The sequence below is a fragment of the Pelodiscus sinensis genome, chromosome 1 (genome assembly GCF_052426305.1).
Source record: "Pelodiscus sinensis isolate ZL-2025 chromosome 1, ASM5242630v1, whole genome shotgun sequence".
Classification (NCBI taxonomy): domain Eukaryota; kingdom Metazoa; phylum Chordata; order Testudines; family Trionychidae; genus Pelodiscus; species Pelodiscus sinensis.
The window spans coordinates 100,284,306-100,310,963 of NC_143052.1; the positions used below are offsets into that span (position 1 = coordinate 100,284,306).

Genomic DNA, 26,658 nt, shown 5'->3' on the forward strand with positions numbered 1-26,658 from the left:
AAGATTTTAATAGTAAACTAGGCAGTGCATTAGTATATATTGCTTTTTGCCTTCTGGTTGTGTAGTAAAGATCCTTTTCATTTCATGATTTTGAGCTGCTCTTTTTTGCTTCTTTACAGAGAAAACCTCTACAGCAGCACACTTGGGGGAGGCGTGGCCACCCCTCCAATGCTCATTGTATTCCATGGAAAATATTCTACTATTAAACCCTTGTGGCACGTACGACATCTTGGTAAGTATGTTTCATCACAAAACAATCGAGGCTGGAACAAAATACAATAAGACTTAAGGAATCTATGGATGATTTTGCTCATCCTCTGTACACTACTTTATCCCACATCGCTGCTCTACACTTATTTTAACCCTTCCTTATAGATATAAAATTAGCTTTTATTCAGGGGCAGAGAAGTAGTTTCAAGCTAAATCACCAATAGCAGCCCTTAGCCTGGGATTAAAGGTGGGATAGCTGTTTTACATAGAGATAGGCCAGTATGATTGGGCTATGTACTACAATACAACTATATAAAAGGAAAGTATTTCACACTGGAAGATGAGACCTAACTGAAGAGGCAGCTGAAACTGACTTAGGCCTTGTCCAAATCTCTGGAGCATACTGAGTATGAAGACAGCCAGCAAACATAGGAAACTTCATATTTGGGTCAGATGGGATCCACCCACCGTAAGGTACAAACCCAGTCTATTGAAAATAACCTTTAAAAGAAGGGACTTTAGTTTAACTATCCAAAAGTGCACTAAAGATGAATGTTTGAGATTGGTAGTTCACCTAGGAATGAAAAAAGATAGAGGAGGGGAATCAGCAAAATATTTAGCAGTTAAGGTTACTTATTGATTTATGACAAATTCCTTCTTCCAGATGGATGTAAGTGCATGGCTACTCCTCCCTATCAGTCTGAGAGAGGCCAGGCCCTCTTGCTGTCTCATTCCAAAAAAGACAGTCTGAAACGGTGGGGGAATTAGCTGTCTCTGGGGCTCAAGCCCTTCAGCAGGGTGGAGCAGTGCTCAATTGAGGGACTCTGGCAAGGTGGGGAAGTGAATAGTCCAGTGTCCTAGCTCTGGCTAATACATATCTCATGGCCTAATGGGGAGAGGCTGCTACCCCAAGGGTGGAGAGAGACAGTGGGACCTAGTCCCAGACCAGGGCCCTAACACTGGTGGAGTGTCCCACCATTGGGTCAGCAGGGAATCTAGCCACAACATGCTGACCTGGGTTCAGGAAACAACACAGCAGGACTAGTGTCAGCTGTCCCTGGGTTACTTCTAACCCTCCCTTTGAGGTGTACCTGAACAGTGTTCCCTATAAGCCAAGCCCCTTGGGCAGCCACCCAGGAGAGTTTCAAATGCTGCCCATATGATTAGCAGAGCACCCTCAGCTGGCAGCATGTGGTTCTGCTGGTGGTGCACATCCACACGTCTTGGTCATGTACAATTCATGTCACACATGGATGGAAAAGAAATTAGAATGCTGAGGACAACCCTGAGATCAGGTACAGTCACCCTGAGACACATGGCCAGTGGCAATTCCAGCAGCTTCAAAGCATCTCACATGCCTTGCAGCTCTGGTGGGACTTCGGGACTGTGGCGGTCTGTTGTAGGCTCCTGGTCCAGCAGTGGGTTGGAAGCATCTGTCTTCCTCAGTGGTTCCAGCTCAGAGCTTCATTGCCCACCTTTTGTACTTCCGGTCTCACTTGTTTCCAGCAGCGCGAGCCTGGCCTTCCTGGCTCTGTCCACTAGGGGGCAGGCCATAGTTCCATCTAAGCAATTTTGGAGGGAGGCCATGCACCCTCAAAGGCAAATGTTATAGTGGCATGTACCTGCAGCAGTAACATTTTTCTATAATCCTCCACTTTCATCATAATCAAAGACTTATTTAGAATGGGGGTGGGGAACGTATGGCCTGGGGGTCAGTTGTGGCCTCTGGCTTGCCTGGATCCAGAACCTGCGGCTCAGGGCTTCCCTCTAGCCCCCCCCCCCTTCACTCACCCTCTATGCAGCTGAAGCACACAAAATCTACTAGCCTGGTCTTCCCCCAGGCTCTGGTGAGGGGAATGTGTGAAGTGTCTTTCTTCTTGGTTGGAGGCCACATCAATGAAGGTTTGATTTATTTTGTGTGTGTTTCTCACTTATGTGCAGCCCCCCCACTGATTTTCTTAGAGTCAGGGGCCCCCAACCCAAAAAGGGTTCTCCACCCTGATTTAGAACAATGTAGGATTAGGGCATCAAGAGTTGATCTGAGCAGTATGCGGAGGGTTACCGCCGTCTGTTTGTAAAGCAGCATGTAGAGCACATCATTTTGACTGACCAATACTGGAAACTAGACAGGTCAGAGGAGGCATTCCCCTTAATTGTTGCCACCCCTGAGTGGATTGAATTTTGTCATGTGCACCACTGGGAAGGTGATCTGTGACATATCACATTCATATTGGTGCACATGACAAAATTCATGGGGCAAAGGGGACCATAGTGTGAGGGAGAGGCTCAGGCCTGGGTCAGAGGTTTGGTGCACAGGAGTGTGGGGGCTCTGGCTGGGGCAGAGACTTTGTGTGCAAGGGGCTCTGGGGCTGAAGGGTTTAGGTGCAGGAGGGGGCTTCAGGCTGGGAGGTGGGGCCAAAGGATTCAGAATTCCAGAAGGGGCCGTGGGTTAAGGTTGTTGGGGATTGGGTGCAGCAGGGGATGAGGTCTGTGGGTTGGGTGTGTGTGGACTCTGGGGTGGTGTTGATTTTTGGTGCAGGAGGCAGCTCTGGGCTTGGGGAAAGCTCAGGCTTCCCTGGGTGGCTTGTGGTCAGCAGCACTAAAGGCAGGCTGTCTGGTTTCTGCCTATCCTGAGGCATCACTCTGCACCCTGGAAGCTGCTAGCAGGTCCAACTATTGGGAGGAGGAAAGGATGAGGCTCCATAGCAGGGGTCTCCAATCTTTTTATGCACTTTTTGAATTTAAGTGCAATGTAAGATCTACCTCAAACCCAAATACCTTGACCCCACCGCCTTTGTGCCCCTTCTCTGAGGTCCTGCCCCTGCTCACTCCATAGTCCCTCCCTCCTCCATCCTCCCTCACTTTCACCAGGCAGGGGCAGAGGGTTGGGGTCTTGGATTAAGGGCTCTTGGAGCAGGCCGTTGGGATGCCAGAGGGGGTTCTAGGTGCAAGCTCTGGGAAGGTATTTGGATACAGGGTGCTCAGGGTTAGGGCAGGAGCTTGGAGTGCAGGAGGGGGTTCATTATTGGGGTAGTGTTTTCGGGATGTGGGATCCAGCTGGGCCCTGCTAACCTTAGGTGGCTCCTGGGTGGTGGTGCAGTGGGGCTAAGGCAGGCTCACCCCTGCCCTGGCTCTGCACCACTGCCAAAGCAGCCAGCAAACTCCACCCCAAGTCCTGTTGTGCCCCCTCTCTGCTCTGTGGAGATAGGATACAGAGTGGGAGGAGGCACCTTGGCATCAGCACCTTCCTCTCCCTCTCCTGCCCTGCACAGTGAGCAGGAAGCTCCTGAGGGGCAGCTCTAAATCAAAGGGCAGGAGATGAGCAGCTCAAGTGTGGGCACTTGATAGCCTCTTGGCCAAACCAGTCAGGATCACCTGTCGGAGGCTCCAAGATCTACCAGTAGAACCCTGGCCCCTTCCCGCCTCCAAGGAGTCACGCCTGATGTTCTGGCTGCTTCCGCACTGGCCCCTGTACACAGTACAGTGGCAGGGGAAGAAGATCCCTCCCTGCTAGGACCAGTAGGAAGAGGCACTTTCCCACCAGCCATAGCTGCTCCCTACTGGGGCCAGCAGCGAAATGTCCCTCCCCACCAGCTGCAACAGCTTTGGGGCATGGAGAGAAGCATCTCTTACTGCTGTAGCCCTGAGTCCCTGCACAGGGCTTAATGGGAAGGTGCATGGCCACACAGCTTAATGGAACTTAGGTCAGAGATGATAGACTACAGTAATGAAGATTTTGGGGTTTTTTTTAAAATAGCACGAAGAAAGACTTAAGAACTGGGGATAATTAGGGTAAAGAAAGTTTCATATTTTCTCTAAAGTATAAAACTAGAGTGGCACTAGGCATATAGTTTTTCTATCTTGAATACAGCTGCAAGAGATTTAAAATAAGGCAACATTTGCTGAGGGAGGGAACACAAATGGCTAGGATAGGCTGTGCAATTAGCTTCAGGGGACAGAGTCATTGTTCCATCTAATCTTTTCCATCCCTGGGCAGAATAAGTTTGTGCACCGAGGCATGTGTGAATGTGCACCACAAGTAGAAATAAAAAACTTATCTGTAGGTGTTCTGCTAATTAGCTAGGTGGCATTTGAATCTGTCCTGAGTGGCTACACATGCATACAGTTTACAGGGAACACCAGCACAGAGTCCACATCCACATGGACAGAGGGCTGATGGTTCAGTTGTGTGCAATACAACCCTACTGAACTAGAAATGATACCGGACGTTTCCAATGACTTCATCTATACTATGATATTAAAACAGGGTAATGCTGTCATCCAGCATGTTGTGTTAAATGCAGGTTATACCTTGTAAGTCTGGCACCCACAGGACCCAAGCCATCCCAAACAAGGGAGTTTGCTGGACCAGCAGAGGTCAGGGCTCTCCAGGGGACTGTCAGCCCCACTACCGGACTAGAGGGTCAACCTGTTAGTAAAAGGGCAAATATGAATTAAGTTTATCACCACTCTTTTTACAAAGTGGCTCATCATGTTAGATACCAGTAAAAAGTATACCAATTAGCATATTTTCTTTACATTCATTTTATTTTATTGCCTAGTATCTTCCAATACTGATCTTTATGAAAGCAAGAGATTTATTTATGTTTAAAACCCACACAGGGTGGAGTCCTGATGCCAGGTATTCAGAGCATTTTCTTCAAGAAGCTAAATTACTTCACTGGAATGGAAGGTATAAACCTTGGGAATACCCTAGCGTTCACAACGACCTTTGGGAAAACTGGTTTATCCCTGATCCATCAGGGAAGTTCAAAATGATTCGTCCCAATAGCTGATATTGAAAGACATCTAAGGTGTTTATGATTTTTAAAAAACAAAATCAGTTTCCAGCAAGATCAATGTTTATTCTATTTCTGTACCATAATTTGCAGTAGTTTATCTTCTGTGTAATATGTGATAACTATTTTTTAATCAGTTTGTGCAACTGATTTTATAAAACTAACCCTAAGTATTTGTTAAGCTTCACCCTAAAATTAAAATGAGTTAATGTGCTGGTTTAGAGGGTAAAACGTACAAACTTCAGATTAGCTTGAGTTTCTAGTAACATTGTGAGATACTAGTTTACTTGATTAAAAACATTAAGATGTTTACAAAGATGAAAAAACAGGACTAAACAGAATGGGTTTTAATGCAATATCTTATAATTCTCTAAAGAAGATTATAGTTGCTTGCTGAATCTAACCCAGTAGTATTTACAATGTTGAGTACAAGATTCGTTGTCTTTCTAGTCCCATTTTTTTTTTAAAAGTGACATTGAAGTCAATTAAATATTTCAGTAGGTCTAATTTTCTTACTCAGTGCAGCCACTTAATACTTCTTTTCATAGTGACACTATGCATCAAATGTTTACATTTTGAGGAGATCTGATTATGATGCAAAAGAGCAAAATATCACACTAACACAAAGATATTCCAATACAATTCCTAACTTTATTGTGTAACGGTAGATTTTCAACAGGGGTTTAAAACCTCCATGTTAGAGCACCAATTTGAGAGATACTATGGCAAATGTATGACAGTTTCATTGCACACACATTAACTCTACTTTATACCTACATAATTTAGTAGGCACCTGTTAAAAAGCAGAACTTTTACCTTCAAATTAAAAAAGCCATCTTTACGGAAGTTATCTACTCAGCAATAGTAGTTACATGCTTCACATACTTTTGTTGAAAAATAAATTGAATTGTTAAAAATCCCTGATGCAAGGCACTTTTTGAGCACCTGCAGGAACATGTCCATGTAAACAGTGATACATGATACAGTACATTTTAAATAACAAATGAACGATTTCCATATATCTTTGACCATATAATGAACAGCTTTATACTGAGGCTAACAAACATGACCAGAATCACAATGCACATATTGTCTTGATTTTAAAAGTTTTCTAGGATTAAGACACACAACCGGGGAAGAGAACTCTAAACATCATGTCAGCCTCCCACTGAGCTGGCAGTATGCTACCTGTGTGGGAGATCCAGAGTTGTTAGCAGGCTACGGTTCTACATTACCAGGATCAACTTAATGCATGATGGCAACTGCCAAAGTGTGGACGAAGGATAAAATCCCTGGTAGCGTAATATCTGACCAGTCTGGATTAAGAGATACAGTTTTTGCCTATTTCAAGTATACAAAGCACCTACTCATAAGATCACCAAAACATTAAATGTTTTGATCAACTTATTGCTTTCACTTCAAGCCACATCTTCCCCTCTCTATTCAAAAGTGGGAAAGAGTGATAGTTTATAGACAAGCATAAAAGTTTGTCACTCCCTGACTATTATATTGGCCACATGATTCAAGGTTTATCTAGAAACAAACTGTTTAAGTACTTCGAAGGCCATATTTTCCAGGGTTGACTTGATATTCACAGAGCAGCTACTTGGTTTTAAATTCATATCATAATTATTTTTGGGAGGAGCAAAGAAGAGAAATCCCCCGTAGCTCTTAGAAATAGGAAGGAATTGAGAACTATTTTGGAAAGGAACTGAACATCTTAAGAATTATCCTTAGACCTATTCCAACCCCATGATAGTTTTCCCTTTCGTGACATGCAAATAGGGTGGCTGCTCTTGGATTTCACAGGGAAGTATGGCTTCCCCGTTTTCTGGAAGAATGCTCTTTTGGCTAGCTAGCATTGAGGTGTTCTCTCTCCCCACTAAGTGCTATTGCTGCCCTAAAAAGAGCTGCTCAATGTAAGCCAAGTGAGACGTCAGACCAGCCATGGAGGAGAGGGAGGGCACTTCAGGTCCACAAAGCCCAAACAGCCTCTACCTCATTCCTTACAGGGCAAAGTTGATACTAGTCAGCCTTATTTCAAGACAACTAAGCAGGAGTCTTCAAGCCCTGCACCCACTCCTCCCCCTTTAGGAAGTGGGGGAGATGAGGGGTCAAGTCTGTTAGAGCTCCATGTGGCCCAAATGGTTCATGAGCTGAAGGAGGAAGGAGCTTGGAAAGGAAAGTGGGAAACTCACTTGTGGCAGAGAATAGAAGACAGGCCATGAAAATGCACAATTCATGTAACTACATTTACTTTAAAAACTATTCCCAATGAGAGCAGGGCTATACTATCAAGCAGTAGTGGTAATCTTGATCAGCAAGCGGCTTTCATGTTCCCATTCTTCCCTCTCTGCATATAAAAATTAAATATTCTACCATATGAAGGAAACAGTAAAAAATTCCACAGACGACTGCACTCCAAATACAGATTTAAAGTAACCCTAAATAAAAATCAGTTTTCACATATGAGAAAGCAGTTTGTCATAAACTGCAAGAAATGGTGCAAGTTAAATATAAAACTTATATACAAAAAAAAAAAAGACTACTTTTTTTTTTTAAAAAGATTGGACAGTTCCTTAAAAATTACCTACTTCATAGGATTAAATCTACCACACAATTGGCTTGGACTATAATAAAATAACAGTTAAAATACTATTAAAATGCTTCAGTTAGAGAACTGAGGTACCATTCTTGTTAACTGCATTAAAACTGCAGCATTTATGCACAGCTGCCAAAGCAGCAGCTTTTACACACTGCTTTCTTCTTGCTCTTGTGTCCCACTGTTACTGAATTCTGGAATCTGGTCTGTAAAGGACTGCATCATCCATTGTCCATTTGAAACGTCACCAAAGGATGAACCCCCACTGTAATCTAGATTGTTTGCTTCTAGAAAACAAACAGAAGTATTAATAATTTAGTTGGCATTATACCTTTTAGGAAGGGTAAGAAAAGTTGATTGATTAAAAAAATGTTTTCCAAGCATTCCCTCTCCCCCATTTTTCAACTGTCTATGCATCACACCTAGCAGAGCTACATTTTCCGTTTTTACATTTACTTTTGATTACTCTAGTCCATGCTAACTTCCTAAATTTACCTTATTTGAATTGTGATTAAGTCAGAGCAGAAATCAGTAGCAGCAAATTGGTTCAGTAGCAGCAAACACCCAGAAAAGACATTTTAATATCCTCAAATTTGTTTGTATCCTGCACACCCAGTCTTCATAGCACCATACTAAACCCCATGACTGTGTACCAGTTATTATATGAGAATAAGAAATGAACTTGAAAGATCATGAACAGAAACCAGTACAGGCAGCAATCTATATCAGGAGTGCAAAATTAGGACAGGAAATTTAAAGATCTTTATTAGAAGTTGGCAATTATTTATTCATTCTCTTATACATAACTTAAACCTGTTCTTCAATTGTGACCAATAGAGATGTAAACGGTTAACTGATGGCTGGGTGCATGAGGGGCTTCTCTAGCCCCCCTTTATCCCTGTGCCTGATTAAACTGGATTTTACATCCCTAGTGAACAATGGCACTTCCTTCATTTTTTATTTAAATTGAAAAACAGTATCCCTAATTATGGCTACTCTGCTATAGTCAAAGTTCTAACTCTCAATTCTATTCCTCCACTTGTTTTTTCTTGCTTTGGGCTGAAATTGTTTATTCTGTCAAAGCTCTGCAAAGTAGCACCTTTGTCCCAGGTCAAGAAATATTCAGGCTCCACAACATACATCAACTAATTTTCTTTGTTTCTCTCCCATGCCTAATATCTCTTTGCAATTAGAAATCCAAGAAAAAAATTAATTTTACATCAAAATTTAGACTGTGTTCTCAAAAATTGGGGAATACCAAAAATTAAGGTTTCTTATGCTACATTAAATGGGAATTGCTACACATTGTGATTTAGTGGGTTTTTTTTTGGTGTATTAATTAAAAAGAATTTATACTAGCCCTCAAATCAATTTATGCAATTGTAGAAGAACAACAAACTATCCTAATTCAGAAAAATACATTCTCCTTCACCTATAGCAAGATTAACTGGATAGCCTTTATTCTCTGTTTATAAAACACTTGTTGGGTGTTCCTATTTTTAGAGTACAAGTTCAGAGGTAGTGTAATGAAAGGCACCATGTAAATTTATGGCAAAAATTATAATTATGATGCTCTAGTAGGCTGGTTCCATTTGAGGGTTTGTAAATGATTACAGTTATTTTTACACAACAGATATGTTGAAGATTCCCTAAAATCTGACTTGGCAAAATTGCTGAAGTTGCAGAAAGATATTTTATTTAAATGCATATGGGTGTCTAGGAAAAAAAATCTCCCCACCTTCCTGTACAAAAAGAGAAAAGTGGCTCCTAATGTCCAGACGAAGTGATATAGAAGAAATTATAAGCGTAACAGTTTAAATGCTGTGGTACTTCAAAACTTTGAACAAAAACTGTGGAAGCTGCCTGAAGTGGTAGAAATGCAGAAAAATAACTGGACTGTATTTTCACATTTAAAGGATTGGGAATTAAAAGCCACATGTCACTTTGTACCTGTTCCATTAGAAGCGAAATTACACTGTTCATGCTCATAAGTTGTGTTCTCACTATAAGCACCACCATATGCCGCTTCATAACCTGGATCATATTTTTCTTCTTTAACTGCCATCTTTTTAGCATCCTCTGGAGAGAAAAAGGCCTCAAATGTATTAAATCTTCAGAATAATAGCAAACCATGAACATTACATCATACAACACTGTATACATATATATTTTACTCCACCTTCAATGAGATAGCGTTAAGATTTTGAGAAGAATACATTACATGCTTAGTTTTACACAGTAGTGTAGGTGAGATGAAATGCAGTTTCACATTCCCTATAATTCTTTATTTTCTTCTACCCTGGTAACTGCTGGTTCTATATACTCTCATCAAACCTGATGATACGGCTATGTGAAGGGGCGGCCCCGCCCCACACTATAAATCAACCTGCGGGCAGGGCCTTGCTGGCTGAGAGGGTCCGGCTGGCAGAGAGCGTCCCTCCCGCACGGCCTTGCCAGGCATGCTCCCTGGTGAGCCACACTATAAAAGACCCTGAACTGGCTCACTTGGGACTGATAGCTGAGGGGGAAGGACCGGCAGAACCAGCTCCTGACTCAGAGGAGTCCACGCAGCCAGAACCAATGCCACAGCCTCTACAACCTCAACAGCAACTTCTGCAGCCCCAGCAACAACCCCGGCCCCAGAGGCCATTGAGAGATACGACCGCAGGAAAACTGCAGGGAGGTAGGAAGCAGCAACGGGCAGGGAGGAATAGACCCCGAATGTTTGGCAGGTTGAGGGGAGGAACCTCTTGCTGAGCAGGCAGTGGACCAAGCCACTGCCAATAGGACCCTTGGCTGGGACCCAGTGGAGTGGGAGGGTCCGGGTCCCCCAAACTCCCCCTCCCCGCAGTGCCCTGGAGTACAGGAAGGCCCACAAGCCTAAGGACTAGGCCACAAGGCCATATTTACCCCAAGAGGGGTAACTTGTATAGACTGAGCCACTGGGCCACAACGAGGGAGATCCCGACCGAAGGGCTGCACTCCTCAATAGGCTACCATGCATATCTTAAGAAAAGATTACCAAAAAAGCACTATACCTTGTGCAAGCTGCAAGTCAAAAGTATATTGCACCTCCTGCACCTCCATGTTTGGTATAACGCCTTTCAACTGATCCCTTAAATCTTTAAGCTTTATGTAATAATGAACTTTATCCTGTGCACGTGGGAACTGAGCACATCTTGCACTGGATGATGGCATAACATAGCAGAGCTTTAAAAGAGACAACAAAAAGCAAGCAATGCTAAATTAGGGGCCAGTAAAGTATACAGCATGTAAAATCCCAAGAATAAAACTTAGCACCTACCCACCTTTTATTTTTAAGCCTTTGCACAAACATTAATTAATGCTCATAAGACAGGGTAATACTTACTCCATTGTTTTGACTCACCTGCTAAGGATCTACCTCAGACTAAGAAGTAAGATCATCAGCTAACAAAGTATGACAGTTTTTTTCTAGGGTAGAGCCTCAGGTGGTTAAATTACAATTTAAAACTAATTCTGAAAAATTAAGTGACTCGCCCAATAAAGAATTACAATACTTATTTACAAATATATTTGAGTTTATGGTATTTATTGGAATATTACTGAATTACACACAACCAGCAAATTACATGGGGTTACCTACTTTTAAAACAGATACAATATTATAGTTCAAGCTGTCTAATGAGCTTGAGACAGCAACATGACCTCCCTCTGACCCAGAAGAGGAAGTGCCCTTTAAGACTCCCTTGGAGGGCAGGTCCAGCCTCATCTTAGCCCCACCCACAGGAAGCTGGAGGGCAGGACTAGGAGTATAAGAGCTGGGAGCTCAATCAGAGCCCAGCAGCTGAACAGGCTAGATGCTTGGCCCCAGCTCCCACAGCGAAGGGTTCAGCCTCGCCACACCCAACGGGAGGACTGGGTTGGGCCACCAGGAGCCCAACACTTGGTCTGGGCTGCTGAGACTACTGCCACGGCCTGAAAAGATGCTGAGACCACTTGGGCTCCTGCCTGAGCCAGAACCCATGGATACCCTGCCAGCACCTCTGTTCCCAGCTGATAGGGTCGCCAGGTGTCTGGTTTTCTACCGGACAATCCGGTATTTGCACAGTCTGTCCGGTAGAAAAATTCATAAAATACCGAACATGTGCAATGTCTGGTATTTTCTGAATTCCTGGCTGGGTGCCAGACTGAAGCCTGGTGGGGGCGGGGGAGTGACTGGGAGGGCCGGGCATGATTGGTGCTGGGAGCCCTGTGGTCATGTGCAAAAGCTGGGTGGGGCGCGGGCTGGGACTCCCAGCCACTCCCCCCGGTCAGCTTCTGCTCACAACTAGAGGCTCCCAGCGCCAATCACGGCCCCGCTTCCCAGCTGGGAGCCTCTGGTTGTGAGCAGAAGCCAGGCAGGGGGAGTGGTTCTCAGCCCCTCCCTTGCCCCCACCTGGCTTCTGCTCACAACTAGAGGGAATGCCTGCCAGGGGCACGGCCCAAAGGACTCCGGCTGTGGCTAGTGGCTGCACCGCCCTGCCAGGTCTGTTTCCCGCCCCCCTTCAGGCCCCCCTCTCCTCCCATCCAGCCCCGTGGCCCCCAGACACCCTCCCCTCGCCAGCTCTGCTTCCCATCCCCCTTCCTCCGGGCCACTCCTCCTTCCGTCCAGCCCTGCAGCCCCCAGACTCTCCCCCCCCCCCCCCCCGCCAGCTCTGCTTCCCGCCCTGCCCCCCTTCCAGCCAGCCCACGATCAAATGTGTCTGGTTTTTTGGTGGGGTCTACCTGGTAACCCTACCAGCTGAGCCCGAGGAGCAGCGCCTGAGCCTGGTAGGCCCCCAGGGGGAACTGGAAAGCGGCCCAGAGACAGCCGACCCCGAAGCAGCTGAGGAGATGGAGGTCGGGTGGGCAGCACGTTGCGGCTTGGATCCCCGTTGACCCACAGACCTAGTTGGTGTGCTACGGCCTGGATCCCCATCGACCCAGTGGTTGCCGTGCGGCCACTGTCAGGGCCGTGGGCTGGGATGCAGTAGAGCAGGTAGGCATGCGTCTCTCCAGCAACCCCTTCCCTTTGGTTCCCTGTGGGGAAAAACCCCTGCACTTGTCGGCTCTCCGGCTTTAGACTATCACACCGTCTGTGTTAAACTTTTGCTTGCCTACCCCACCCTGACCCAGGGCTGGGCTGTATAAACTGTTTGCCCAGGCTGGGCCCTTGACTTTTAGTCTGCGGCACTGCCTGAACTGAAGGCCAGGCCTGGTAAGCCACCTCTCTGTCTACTGGGAGGCTTGGACCCTTAACTATTTACAGATTAAGACACAGCAACTGTCCTTTAACTAGACAGTAAAGGGGGTCAGCATAGCCTCCTGCTGACGTGGACCCCTCACAGTGTCCATAAAATACCCTAGGAAGAATAGTTTGTTGATCAAACCTATGTATATTCCATCCATGCTAGTACTTTATGGTCCACTCATTACTTATGTTCCGCCACTAATACACACTTCCTCGAAGAATTTTATTGAAACATCAAAATTCAACAGAATGCAAGGGCAGGTCACCTGTAGAAGGCTGAATTTAAAATACTGATAACCTTGCATGCCCTGATACAGCAATTTTGTTTCTAGCAGTATAGCACAGTGCCTAGTGATCCTTTTCCCCAATGCCTGGACTAGCATCCTGGTCGTTCTCGAGTCCCTCCTTGTGAGAGAGAAACAGAGACACTCAGTAATATTTAGACTAGATTTTTGAATTTCTGAATGTTATACTTGTCAAGTTATAATATTCTATTAGTAGGTGAATTAGCAATATTCATTATTGCACAATTTTTTAAATTCAGACTATAGATACCCTTTCAGCATGTAACTATCCTGCTGACAATAATACTCCATTTCCAAAAGCAAACATCTATAACCCCCTACAGAAGCCTGGCTGACACAAGGATTGTATTTGCCCAATCCTATTCTCTTCTGCTTAAATAAGATCTCTTCACTTCCCTACACACATTTTGGGCAAAATTCACCACTGGGGTAAATGGATGCAAGTTTATTGGTTTCACTAGTGTTGAAATAACTGAACATTGCAAGAACTTACAGTTTCTGTGTCTGGGACTTTGTGGGGCTGCAATCCGAATTCCAATTTTTTAACCTTTACTCCAAAAACTTCTTTACTAAAAATTTCATAAATACCTAAAATGAAATGAAGATCAATTACATGGTGCACAAAAGGCTGCTGGAAAGAGAATGATTCAAAATTTAGATTCTCACATTTTCCATTAAAAGCTGCTATGCGAGGTTGATATTTTTGCAATTTCTGCATCAGAATTCGTCCTCCTTCTCGAAACTCTTTGCTAAATGAGAAAAAATTGCATTCAAGATTAAGAACTTGGCTGCTATTCATTGTTTATGTATGGTACTATCCTGCTTTCTCCTACCTGGAGAGGTCTTTGCTACCTGGTGTTGTTCTTTCCACCATATTTGTAAATCCAATACCATATTTTTGTGGTAAAGTGTGGTCATCCATATGGTTCAATTGTTCCTGACTCAGCCCAGACATAAAGAGACACTTCCCTGTGTAGAGACAAAATACTCATATTATGCATTCTGAAATAAAGATGCCAAAATAGTCTAATAAATATTTTAAGGAGATATTGAATATGAAAGTTATTTTAAAAAAGTGACTGCTCATTATATAGCATTGGAATGCTAACAAGAATACTCCATGTTAAGCAAACTACATTTATTTCAGGAGATAATGGCCTTGTCTACATTTAAAGATTGCCAATAGGAGTATGGTTTCTGTATGCTTTAAGATAAAAAAAAAATCCTTGTTGAAAAATATAATGCCACCACTGGATTCTTTGTTTCCATAAACAGGGCTTTGTTCCTAAAAGTTAAATTTGGAGCTTTAATTTTCTGAAAAGTAAAAATGGAACAACTGTAATCAATATCTATTTCCACATTATTCCATTCAATTCCTCTTGTGAAGCCCAGGACCACAAAATTAACATTAGAAACCTTATCCTATGTATGGACAATTCACTGTGATGCTGGAGAGAACATATTTTCAGCAATGTGTCTTTTCCGGCAAGAGCTATATAAAAAATAGCCCCCTCAAAACAAAAACAACCCACCAACAGAAGTCCCCACAAAAATCCCAAATGACACACCACTACAGACTAGCAGAAGTTCAAAACAAATAGCATAAAAAGAAAGTAATACTGGTCAAGAAAATCAAGTTAGAGGGTTAGTTAGATTTTCTCCCCCTACTTAAACACCCACATAAACTACCATCATTTCAGAGTTGTTTTCCCTCCCATATATTTTTCGGTATGGCCATTGTTAGTCTAGTCTAATTTACTACTTTATCCTGTCATCACTTCTTTTTGTATGGGACATGGACTGTTTGAATTTTAATAAGTAGATTAAATTATTATTGTACTGGAATCATGTTGTGCGCTGTACCTTGTCATGGAGCTCTTCACCATAAAGCAAGCACATTCCCTTTTTTCCTACTTTAAAGTTTTTATCTTACAGATTTCAGTACTGTACTATTTCTGACTTTCCCCAGATTCTGGATGTAACATGGAAAGTTTACAGTGAGACAAATAAAACCTGTTATTTTAAACAAACATTTTCCTACAACAAATTGGTTTTATAAGCATGCACTCAACATTTGGACGGATTCATGGTAAACTACACATTACATAAAGAGCGTATTGTTATGCTGGCAAGTTAGATGTCAACTTTCACCCAGGTTGCACACATTAGCTAAGATGTGACAACCTCATAGTTGGGGGCTAGACTAGGTCACCCATGTTAGTTTTGCTCAAAACAGGATTTAGTCTTATAAGACTGTATTTAGTGTTTAGACTAAGAAATGCTTGTATGCAGCTGCATGCATTAATCTCAGGCTATTAAAGCGCTGCCCTGACTACATGGTCACATGACAGTGTGGTCAGTCTGTGACTCCATGTTAAGATTCTTGTAGTAATCCAGGAATTCACATTTGTTACTGGCTTATGAAGTCTAATTATAGAACATACAGGTTGAACCTCCCAAATCCAGAACTTTTTGGTCTGGCAGGGCCATTGATGTTGCTTGACCAAAGAGCACTGAAGGCAGCGGTGGGAGACCACATGGGGGCTTTGGAGAGCTCGGACTGGACTAGCAGTGGCTCGGGAGCCCCGACCTAGCTGGGGAACCCCCGATGTCAATGGAACCAGTCGGGTAGTCGACTAGTTGCTTACATCCCTATACTGAACCAGAGAATTTGTTGGACCACAGGAAGTCAATATTGTCTAGCAGCATTACCAACACTTCCACTGCTTACTGGATTCAGACATTTTGGATAAATAGAGCTAAATGACAGCACAGAACACCGAAAGCCAGGACTGATGGCTGCAAACAAACTTTATGGGACGGCAGGAAACCTTGCCACACCCGTGATAAACTGACACCCAGCTAACTAAAATCATGCCGGACCACAGATGTTGCTGGACCAAAGTGTACCAGACTAGAGAGGTTCAACCTGTATGAGTCATTTACAGATAATGCTGAGTGTTTAAAAAAAATGAAAATACAAATAGCCTTGTTTAAAATGTAACTGACACATTTCCTCAAATCCCAATAAAAAGGAAAAAAAACACTTACAAAAATGGTTTCCAGGTCCAGGATAATGATGCCCTTTGTAGGCTGCCATTAAACCCGGATTTATGCCAATCTACAGAGCAAAACATTAGTAAATTATAGCTTCAAAAACATAATTGATGATGAAGGGAAAAAGGAATGATCAAAACTGATCTAATTACTTGCAAATCTTACTTTGTAGTGTGTTTGTCAAACCTATTAATCACAGCTCAATTAACAACAAGTTTTCAATTAAGATCTCAGTTTATAGATCTAATGTCTAGCACTATCAACATATTTTACAGTAGCTGGTGTAGTACTTTGGGGAAAAACAATAAGGAAAGAACACTGAATAATAGTATGAACAGTTTTTGCCTTCTTTGTATTTAAATTTAAGATTTTTCATAAACTAGAATGCTATTACTATAATCCTTAACAGAAAGAGTGAAGCTTACTGTTCACAAACAACTTGGAGGTTACTTTATCCTGTGAACTCATCATGAAAATACTTGATGAACAGTAAAGTTGGTCATAATTAAGAGTTACCGACTTCAAAATGTTAAAAATGTAAGTGTGCGTAACTTACAATTACAATATCCAGATTGAAGGTCAAAATATCAGGAAGTGTCTTGGTCAAAAGTTCAGCTTCAGACACACCATTAAAACGGTCCACTTTTCTTTTGACTTTGAATGCATCTGTGATCTTCTCTTGTTTGCCTTTTGATTTAGTTGATTTAGCTGCTTTAGCTGCTTTAGCAGCTGATTTTTTGGGCTCTGTTGATTTGGTTTTTCTCTTCCTTCCCTTTGTAACTTCTGGAACACAAAGTAATATATTCCTTTTGCAGTTTTCTAAAACCGTAGAAGAATTGTTTTTACTACTATTGATGTCAAATGTTAATACAAAGTTTTAGTCAAATTACAACTTGCCTACTAAAACCGTTCTCATCCTCCAAATATTTATGCAAAATAACCCTTGTATGAAAACAACTTTCATCTGAAACTCTTCATTAGCCTATGTCAGTAAGTGAAGTCAAGGACTTTAGATTCATACTAACAGACTAGTGGGCATAGTTTGCATTGACAGTTATTGGACACTTAAAATGAGGGGTTTTGGTTGCTAGTGATGAAAATGTAGACTCATTGTTAAAGGGAATGCGCTTAGATGGGAATATCACTGTTGATAGGATCACCTAAATCAAAACTAGAGTTTTGGCTTAATGAATATCACACACAAAGAGGGTTACTTTATATAAAATGTAGATGTTCAATAAAAGTCCACATGCAAGTTCCCTACCATATTTCCAAATTAGCTATGCCTATTACTACTACTTTGGCCACCTTTTTAGTCACAGTCATAGTAAATAGAAGTTTTTCATATTTCCTTTTGTGCTTAGCTGACCCTATCTTGTCTCACTAACTCACGTTGGCAACCTATGGCTCTACAGGGAGCCAAATATGGCTCTTCTGGAGCCCCAACACAGCCCCTCCACTTTGCTCTCCCTCCTGCAGGGAGCCCGCACTGGCGTTACAACTTTACAGCCTCTTGCAAGACTGGAGTGTCAGCACTGGCTTCTGGGGGGAGAGAAAGCCCCAAGGCTCTGCACTGGATCTGGCATGCAGGGAACAGATGGAGCAAAAAAAGTCTCAGTGCATTGCTCTTTTCCTTCCCTCTGCATGCGGGAAACAAGCCGCTAAAATGGCTCCATGCACACTGCCCTTTTTTGTGCCTCCGGGAAACACTTCCTTGAAGGTTTCCCTTGCAAATCCTTCCTGGAGACTTCCAGGGAATGGGAGCAGCAGGCATGTTAAACGGTGCCTGCCAAGCAGTATGCAAACAAGTGCCCCCTCTCCCCATGTCTGGGCCCCTCCCCCCCCCGGCCAGAAAGCCTGTGCGCCCTGGCCAAAATCCTCTCTATCCCCAGCCCAGACACCCCCTGCCCTCAATCCCCCCAGCCTCCCTTGACAGAATACCTCCTGCCCCAAGCTCTCTGGCCCAAATCCTCTCTACCCTCTGGCCAGACACCTACTGCCCTTCCCCCTTGGCCAGAATCCTCCTTTGCCCCCCATCTCGTTCTCCCCCCGGCCAGGCAGCCAGCTTTCTACCCCCTTACCAGACCTCTCCCCCTCCTATAAACCACCTCTCCCTGCCCAGATCCTGCACTCCCATCACTATCCCATTCACTGGTACCCCTGTACAGCATACTTAAATACTCATTTTTGGCCCCACCCTAGAGCCTAAGTAGGACCCACAAAAATCCACTAAGCCTGGAATCCCAGAAGAGTAAATCTGGCCTGATACCTTGAACCTAAGTCCTTCCTGCCCCTCCACTCACTATGGTGCTGGAGCTGGGGGGGGGGGGGTCACATCAGTGAGGGTTGGGGAGGGTTTTTTTGTTTTTTTGCACTTCTCACTTGTGTGGTTCCTGACAGATAGATCAGTGGCCCCCGACCCAAAAAAGGTTCCCCACTCCTGCCATAAATCAAGACAATGTTGAAACCTTGTGTTGGACATAATATTTTACTTTATCTAAAAATAAAGCCTGGCCAACAAGCCCTCAAATGGGCTGGGGCCCAGCTCCCATCTGGCCGCAGCAACAAAACACTCCTGCTCCCCTCCCCACTCCCCGCACACACCAATCCTGAGCCCATCATACACCTGAACCTCCTGCCCTGAGCCCCTCTCATCCCTGCACCCCCACATGCCCAGTCTCCTGTCATAACACTCCTGCAGCTCCACCTCCCCACCTTGTGCCTGAAGTCCATCATACTCCCACTCTCCTGCCTTGAGCGTCTTGTACACTGCAGCCCAGTCTTCTGCTCCCCCACATCACCAGCCCCCTGCCATAAGATTGACAGAAAAGAGCCTGATTGCATGAAGTTGAATTTGATTATGTAAACTTCAAAGAAATGTATGAAAGATGCAACAGCAGAAGTCCCATTAAATAAAGTCTGTGAATACGTTTCATTTATGCTATTATTAATCATGTCACGTATCAATATTAGGTTGTATATTTTCAGTCATACAATGGGCATTCTTATGCAGTTCTTTGTTGACCATTGTTCTGAATTTTGATGTAGTTTGGCTCTCTGGTTTGAAAAGGTTGCCAACCCCTGCACTGACTGTTCAAAACAGACACAAACCTGTACAAGTTCTTCCATGTTAAAAATACACGCAGAACACAAACTACATACACATATAATCAGAATAGCCACTGTGAATGCAGCATCATTCATTTAAGAACAAGAAGTTGGAATGGTGCATACAGCTCGGGACTCGTGGGGAATCCCGCTGACCCCGGGCTCCACGTGGGCACTTCTGCTTTGAAATGCACAGACTCCCTGTTGGCCCTGGGCTCCACGCAGGTGCTAGCTTTGAAATGTTCAAGAGCACTTGTGCTCTCTATACAGTTTCAACTTGCCAAGGGTTACAGCAACTATTGTGAAAGTAAATATGTAAATGTGGCATGCTATTAAAAACTGAGATACCATCATCTCAGATTTAACATTCTTGCATTATTTGTACAGACAGATTCATACCTATATTCAAAATATGGATAAAGGATTAATTCTGAGATAGCGGGAAAAAGTGTAGTAGCTATTGGTTTAGAACTAGCCTTCAAGTATGGCAGACGGTACTGCCTTTTTAAAAGAGTGATTGAGTGACAAGTAGTAAGATTACACCGGCTCCCATTCTGGCATACTTAATACCAAACTAACAAGCAAAAGATATACAAGAAGGTTGAAGAAAGGAGATAATAGGGGCTACCTAGAAATGCATCTCAAGGCGCAATTTCTAGCTCTCTCATATTTGTAGGTAGTTTAAAGTTAGCTTTTAAAGTAGCAATTAAAGATTCAGATTATTACATTTTACCAAAAACAGTGTAGTTCAATATATAACCCTAATAAAGATTTTCAGAAAAACAAAGTCCTACTGTGCTAGTTTTACAAAATTGCAATGAACATTTACTAGCTGAAGCAAAAAGTCTAGCTTTTTTCCCCCATATGCCATTTACCACGATGACTGAAAATCACAACACAAAATCAACTAATGGTAGTTTACCTGCTTATGAAAAATATCACTCATAGTGGAAGTTCAGCATCTGGCAAGGCTGAGCAATGTCAAAACTATAACCAGGGTTTGCTTTGTATTTTCCTATATGCATGCAGCACTATTTTTGTTGTTCTTTTAGAAATGTTACAAAACCCAAGCTTCTGAACATGTTACAAAATCGCAAAAGAGAAAAAATACAAGCAGACAAGAGAAGCAAATTATTAAGACAAATCATCCTAATAAAAAAAGATTTTAATAAAAAAATGAATATTAATTTGGTGTCACTACCTTGAACAGGTTCTTGAGCAAAGTTTGGATCTGGAATGCCCTCTACAGTCTGTTGTTCATTCATCATTTCCATGTTAGGAACGGCAGTCGTCATTTGATGGAATGGAAATGTATAAAATGCTTGAGCTTGCTGAAGAGGAGAATAATATCTTAAAAGGAAAAAAAGTCAGTATTGTCAGATACACATCATTAACATTTCAAGATTTTCTTAAATTATTTTAAGCTGGCTCCCTGTGCATACCGGCTCCTACCTGTGTCCCCACCCCGCTGCTGCCTCTCTTACAGCGCAAATAGTGTGGGGGTGGAGGGAACATGTTTACACTATCATTTTCCTAACAGAAATCAGAATATTCAGATTACAGTGACATTAAATATATGCCTTATTTTCCATCCACTTTTCTATAACACGTTACATTTTATGTTCTTAAAAGCATACCAACATATACACAGAGGGTAGGTAATCTAGCTGAGTTAAAGCTATTATACACCTAACTGAAGCTTTGTGTACACTGCCAAATTAATTTGAGTTGTTAGTATTTACTGTGGTGGTTCATGTCCACACTACACCACCTCTGTTAGTAGGGGACATCCTCACCAGTCCTCATCCTTCCACCAACTTAAACGTGTGGGGTACTGACACTCATGAGTAGGGAACTGACAACCAATGGCAATGTAATGCAGCATGCCCAAAGGCACTGCATTGCCCTAACTATATCAACCTAAATGCTAAGGGCTACCTAAGGAAGGGCTCTTGTGCATTTCAAAGCGGAAGCACTCATGGAGCCTGGAGTCAGCGGGGGGACTCCCCAGCTGACTGTGGGTTCCGTGGAAACACAGCACGGAGCCTGGAATCAGTTGGGGAGTCTCCAGCTGACCCCAGGCTCCTGGCGGTGCTGCCACTTTGAAACACTGCCTTGGCATTTCAAAGGGGCAGCGCTGCACAGCTGAGCTGGGATCAGCTGTGTGGTGCCTCCCTTTGAAGTATCCTTTCTCTCCCCTGCTTTGCTACCTCTAATAGAGGCAGCAAGGGGGGGAAGGGATTGAGTGGTTAACTGACTATCAGAGAAGCATTTGCTTATTGGATAATTGACTAGTCTTTAACATCCTTAATATAGACACAAAGTTAGGTCAGTAGAAGGCAGCTTAACCTAGTGTAGACCATGCCTTAGAATTAATTGATTAATAATAATATATGGTGATATACCTATCTCACAGAGCTCGAAGGGCCTTGAAAGATCATCAAGTCCAGTCCCCTGCCTTCACAGCAGGACTATCTCTGACTGATTTGCCCCAGATCACTAAATGGCTCCCTCCAGGATTAAACTCACAACCCTGGGTTCAGCAAGCCCATGCTCAAACCACTGAGCTATCCCTCCTCTCCTCTCACTGTCTTTTATTGGGCCAACTTCAGCCGGTAAGAGAGAGACAAGCTTTCAAACTTACAGAGCTCTGTGACCTGAAGACGACCTCTGAATGAGCTCCAAAGTTTTTCCTCTCTCACCCCAACAGAAATTGGTTGAGTAAAAGATATTATCTTTCTACCTTCTATCTGGGACCAGCATGGCTAGAACAACACTGCATACAATCAAGAACTACCTACCTGACTTTGCCAACTCTGAATTGCGTAAGCTTCCATCAAATTACTTTACTCTGTAACGCATACAGAGTGCGTGGGGCAGTCGGGGATTACCAGTGTTACAGATGCCCAGGTGCTTTTAGGCAATTAGCCACTGTGCACCCTAGTTAGTATCTTTACGCAGCACTGTCCCAAGCACCGGCCAGTGACAGCGGAGACGCTCCTGTCGCCAGTATAGAAGCCGGCAGGGACTCCTAGTCCAGAGGTGCTTCCCCACAGCTTCACACAGACCCTCCCAACATCGAGTCTCTGCTCAATACAACCCCCAGGTGTGGGCCCCCCCCCCGCCCGCACACAGACAGCTCCCCGCTCGGCACACCCCGAGCAGACACTCACACCAGCCCGCCCCTCCCGGACACAGCCCCCTGCTGCACCGCCCCGCCCACCGGGCCCGCGGCTGCCCAGGCCCCGCGCGCACCAGCCCGGCCGCAGAGGCGGGGGCGGGGGGGGCGCCTAGGCCCGGCTGCCCCGCGTACCTGCCCGGCCTCTCGGCTTCCATCCCCGGCCGCCACGAGCGCGAACTCCTCCTCCTCCCCCCCCCGGCCCCTTCTTCCGCCTCACGCACCGCGAGCGCCGACCGGCCTGCTGGGCGAGCGGTCACGCGGGGTGGACGGCAGCCAATCAGGAGCAGGCTCCACAGCGGGCCGCGAACCTTGCGGGGGTGGGGGAGAAGGCCTCAGAGACGGGAGGGGGAGGAGGGGAAGGGGGCGGGGCTTCTCTGCGCCCAGCACCATGGGCCTGTGGGATGACTGACTGGCAGCCAGACTGACCCAGAGCGCCTGGCACGCGCCGGGATGGGATTGTTCCATGGCTCTAGTCCCCCCCCCCTCCCGGCCCGATTCCCACTGATCATAAGGAAACACCACAGCGCCTGTGTTGTTCTGAAGCTATCGGGGGAGAGTCAAGACAGAACGCGATCCGTGTGTGCCAGACACTCCAGCTAACCTGCCCTTACTCCTGACTGCTTTGTGCACAGCAGTGCCCGTGCATGCCCGAAAACTAAAATAACACAAGGCAAGAGAAGAAATTCAATTGCTAGTCTATCGCAACTTACAAGAGATTCCAAAGGCATTAATAGAAAATGCCACTGTATTATTATTCCACAGTAATGGTTCTTAACACTCAGCAGAGGCCCTAATATATTTTCAAACGGCTGCTGCGGCTCTGATCATGCAAAACACTTTCGTGCATGCCTTTCTGTATGCATATGAGTAGGCCCATTGAAGCCAACAAGGCTACTTGGGCTTCAAGTTAAGCACATGCAAAAGTGCCTTTCTAGATCATATCTCACCTGTATAAAGTTAAGACGACATGTAAATGTTTACAGGAATGGGTTCTATATTCTTACAAGGCAATCAGCGTTACCACAGACTAAGTACTGCTATCACAAAGTTTCAAAAGTCATGAATCAGGCCCCAGATATGAGACTGACATAAAATATGTATTTGCCCTCTTATCTTTGAACCTCTAATTGTCACATTTCTAAGCTTTCTCTCCACAATCATGAGGGCTTGAAACTTTAAAAAAAAACAACTGAGATTTTCACATAACCACACAATGCCAAGAACTGGGGACAACAAATGAACAACACCAAACACCCTAAACCTTGGCAAGTCAGGAATTCCTAGACTGTTCTCGGATAGTGAACATAACTAGTTATTAGTGCTAGAGGAGTTACTATTCTGTTAGTACAGTATTATTGTGTTGATAATGTAATCGCTCAGTCAATGCTAATCTTAGCGCAGGGTGGTTGCTACAGTGGACTAAGCCTTATTAGGCCACTGTAGGGAATTCAGAATAACGCAGAAAGTCTCTGAGAGATGTATTAGCCTCTCAGGGATATGAATGAACACACACTTACTGAGCCAAACAAGGAAACAGTGAGGGAACCTCCCAAGTCACCGCAGCATCCTCTCTCCCCAGCCAGTTTGGAAGGGAACCTTGCAGCAGCAGCTCCCTAGGATCTCCCATTTGGGGGAAGCAGAGGCAATCTGGCAAGAGACGTAGTTCCGTAGCAGCTAGTATAGTCACGTGAGAGATGACAGCCAAGCCCTGAATCACATGATTTGCTGAGAGCGGGGGGGGGGGGGGGCTCCTCCTTTCCTGCAGGGGGACGGGCTGGCCTAAGTTGTGTCTCCGGGTCGTGGTATTTGGGGCTTCCTCCCCAGATTCAGTGTCCTGGGCAGGGTACATACAGGTGGTCAAACTAATGTAGAGTTTTGATGAATGCAAGTTGGTGCATTTCCCATGCCTCAGTCACCCGCAAATTATAATTGATACGTGTAGCAGAGCTGAAGTTGCCCTTGGGGGGGTAGACAAATAATTCTTCCGGCTGATGTCCACGGGGAGCACTGTTACCTCTGTAGTATGTTGAAGTGATTTGAACACTTTACATTTTCTTTACCTACTTTTAAACTTTTTAAAATGAACTTCCATTATTGCAAATTTCTTCCTCTCCCCCATCTCTTTTTCCTACCGAAGGTGGATGTGATTTAACTAAACGTAGAGGTTCTTGTTAACAGATATCAACAGGGTGGATTGTATTTCAGAATGGGCTAGTTGGCATACTAATTATTGCAACTTTTTTTCTAATTTTTCTTTTCCTCAGACAGCTGGAGTTCTCGAATTTCAAGTGCTGACTGCATTTCATCATGCCTGCTGGGGTATCTTGGTCTCAATACTTGAAAATGATCAGTGCAAGCACATTGGCTATGTTTGCAGGTGCAGAAATTGTGCATAGATATTACAGACCTGATCTTGTAAGTGATTTAAGGCTTTGATTTCTTATTTCATTTATTATAACTGCTAAATAATAATATGTGTTTTGACATTTCTTCGCTAGGAAAACTGTTCAGTGTACAAAAGACATTAGGTCAAAAATACCAAAACACTTCTATATCAAAAGGTTGATATGTTCGTTTGTCATTCCAATAATAAGGAAAAAGGGCACATGACTTTCTAGCAGTTTCACACATTTGCCTCGTCTCAGGATTTTTCTTCAGTTTTGAAGAAACGGAAGTTAAAAGAAATACCAGGTTATTGATAATGTAAAATAACTTTACTTTGGGATTATAAGATTATTTTCTGCTCTAGACTAGAAGAGCTAGAATCCTAAATTAGTAATTCATTCAAGGTGTTTTTTTCCCCTCCCTATTAAATCTGAGTCAGATTGGTTCGGAAGCAGATTGAGTAGTGACCAGCTGCATTGTGTGCTGAGGAAGGACCAGAAAGTACATAATAAGCCTCTGTTTTTAAAAGAAATAGTCACAGAACCAGGAAAATGTTAACTTGTTTTATTAAGATCTAAAGCTCAGAAGTGATCTTTTGGGCAAAGTTAGATCAACATACGATTTGGATGGAAAGCGTGAAATTTTTGTGGATTCAATCCTACACCAGGTGAAATGCTGCAGTTTTAGTAGAGATTTGTAGTTCACTTTGTCTGGAAATTCAAGGAGTGAAAATACATATAAAGTCAGATCTTGGAAAAAGTATCACAATGGTTTGATATTCGTATAGCTTGATTTTGGCTTTCATATTTTTCCAAGCTCTTAGCATTTACAACCTTTTCTCTTACTTTTGTCTTTTACATTGGGAAACATTCCCTGTTCCCACAATATTCCTTTGTTTCAGAAAACAGAGTAGAAAATAGCATGGTTTTGCCTATTTATACACTCACATAATCTACTACAAGTTGTACCTCCCTTAACCAGGACTCTGTGATCTGGCAATATCCATGGTTTGGCAGGATCGTAAAATCCAGGTATAAGGAGGTCAGGCCGCAGGGCAGGAGTTGGGGACGAGGGGGTGAAATCAAACTGTAACTTGAATGTAGTGTTCTTTTTTGTCTCTAATTTTCTGGTTGTTCAGTTTTCTGTACCTCAGTCACAGATTTTGAGCATTAACACCACTTTGTTTTATTTATTTTATAGACTATACCTGAAATTCCACCTAAGCCTGGAGAACTGAAAACAGAACTCTTGGGTCTAAAACAAAGACAGAGCAAAGTTCATACCTCACAGCAATGACCACAGACTACTGAAATCATGAAGGGTAGAATTTTCAGAAGGGCCTAAATAACTTAGGGTCCTGAGTCTCATTTGCTTAATTTAGGGACTCAAGCCGTTGAGACTTTTGCACTTCTGAAAATTGTACCTGAAGTCCATATATGAAATAAATCTATCTTAATATTTATTTAAAACAAAACAACTTGTTTGTAAGAAATAAACAGTATTCCTTATACAATTATCAGAAATCCAGTCAGTTGTTTATTAAAACTCTTATATTCTATTGAAAACAAAAATACGGTTTTTTGAGGGAGAAAGATTTATTTATTTACTGTTGAACATTGGAATATCTCAGAATGGGCTGCTTTAAATCTATCACAAAATGTAAAGATGAGAAGAGACTGAAAATAAAAGCACTAAGAGGATTTAATGAGTATAAAAGACAGAATAAAAAGCTTACTTAAATGAAGGTGTCCTAAAATGTT

At 43.5% G+C, this 26,658-nt stretch overlaps 3 protein-coding genes across 17 annotated transcripts in view; 2 read left to right on the forward strand and 1 right to left on the reverse strand.

Annotated features, from left to right (window-relative positions):
* The window catches only part of GLT8D2 (glycosyltransferase 8 domain containing 2), a 37,225-nt gene extending 31,299 nt beyond the window's left edge, over window positions 1–5,926 (forward strand). For all 5 annotated transcript variants that reach the window (XM_025178897.3, XM_014581052.4, XM_006138007.5 and 2 more), the window contains 2 exons: window positions 120–232; window positions 4,834–5,926. In XM_025178897.3, the coding sequence (XP_025034682.1) occupies window positions 120–232; window positions 4,834–5,006 (286 nt within the window). In that variant the 3' untranslated portion in view covers window positions 5,007–5,926. The remainder of the gene's footprint in view (window positions 1–119; window positions 233–4,833) is intronic.
* TDG (thymine DNA glycosylase) lies at window positions 5,641–24,189 on the reverse strand. Of its 6 annotated transcripts, none has more exons than XM_006138010.5 (10): window positions 24,031–24,189; window positions 20,534–20,682; window positions 16,781–17,007; window positions 16,219–16,288; window positions 14,001–14,136; window positions 13,834–13,916; window positions 13,661–13,755; window positions 10,650–10,821; window positions 9,562–9,690; window positions 5,641–7,898 (listed from the first exon to the last, which is right to left on the reverse strand). In XM_006138010.5, the coding sequence occupies exons 1-10, from the start codon at window positions 24,138–24,140 to the stop codon at window positions 7,759–7,761; spliced, it is 1,311 nt and encodes a 436-aa protein (XP_006138072.3). In that variant the 5' UTR covers window positions 24,141–24,189; the 3' UTR covers window positions 5,641–7,758. The 6 variants fall into 6 exon arrangements, with proteins under 6 accessions (XP_006138072.3, XP_014436533.3, XP_075794885.2 ...); XM_014581047.4 differs by having other exon boundaries at window positions 16,781–17,043; XM_075938770.2 differs by lacking the exon at window positions 24,031–24,189 and adding an exon at window positions 22,735–22,861 and having other exon boundaries at window positions 16,781–17,043.
* Window positions 24,190–24,238: 49 nt separating this feature from the next.
* On the forward strand, window positions 24,239–26,411 carry UQCC6 (ubiquinol-cytochrome c reductase complex assembly factor 6). Of its 6 annotated transcripts, none has more exons than XM_006138012.5 (3): window positions 24,239–24,366; window positions 24,778–24,928; window positions 26,099–26,411. In XM_006138012.5, the coding sequence occupies exons 2-3, from the start codon at window positions 24,821–24,823 to the stop codon at window positions 26,192–26,194; spliced, it is 204 nt and encodes a 67-aa protein (XP_006138074.2). In that variant the 5' UTR covers window positions 24,239–24,366; window positions 24,778–24,820; the 3' UTR covers window positions 26,195–26,411. The 6 variants fall into 6 exon arrangements, with proteins under 6 accessions (XP_006138074.2, XP_006138076.2, XP_025034685.2 ...); XM_006138014.5 differs by having other exon boundaries at window positions 24,243–24,366; window positions 24,782–24,928; XM_025178900.3 differs by having other exon boundaries at window positions 24,256–24,356.
* The last annotated feature ends 247 nt before the right edge of the window (window positions 26,412–26,658 follow it).

What these genes read in the sequence shown, in the direction of transcription:
- UQCC6 (XM_006138012.5), top strand. Translation starts at nt 24,821, where the DNA reads ATGCCTGCTGGGGTATCTTGGTCTCAATACTTGAAAATGATCAGTGCA. An exon ending in GATATTACAGACCTGATCTT is followed by an intron (nt 24,929 to 26,098) that starts GTAAGTGATTTA and finishes TTTATTTTATAG; the next exon opens with ACTATACCTGAAATTCCACC.
- TDG (XM_014581047.4), bottom strand. Translation starts at nt 24,140, where the DNA reads ATGGGAGATCCTAGGGAGCTGCTGCTGCAAGGTTCCCTTCCAAACTGG. An exon ending in TCAATCTGGATATTGTAATT is followed by an intron (nt 16,289 to 16,780) that starts GTAAGTTACGCA and finishes TTTGCTCTGTAG; the next exon opens with ATTGGCATAAATCCGGGTTT. An exon ending in AGCAGCTTTTAATGGAAAAT is followed by an intron (nt 13,756 to 13,833) that starts GTGAGAATCTAA and finishes ATTTCATTTTAG; the next exon opens with GTATTTATGAAATTTTTAGT.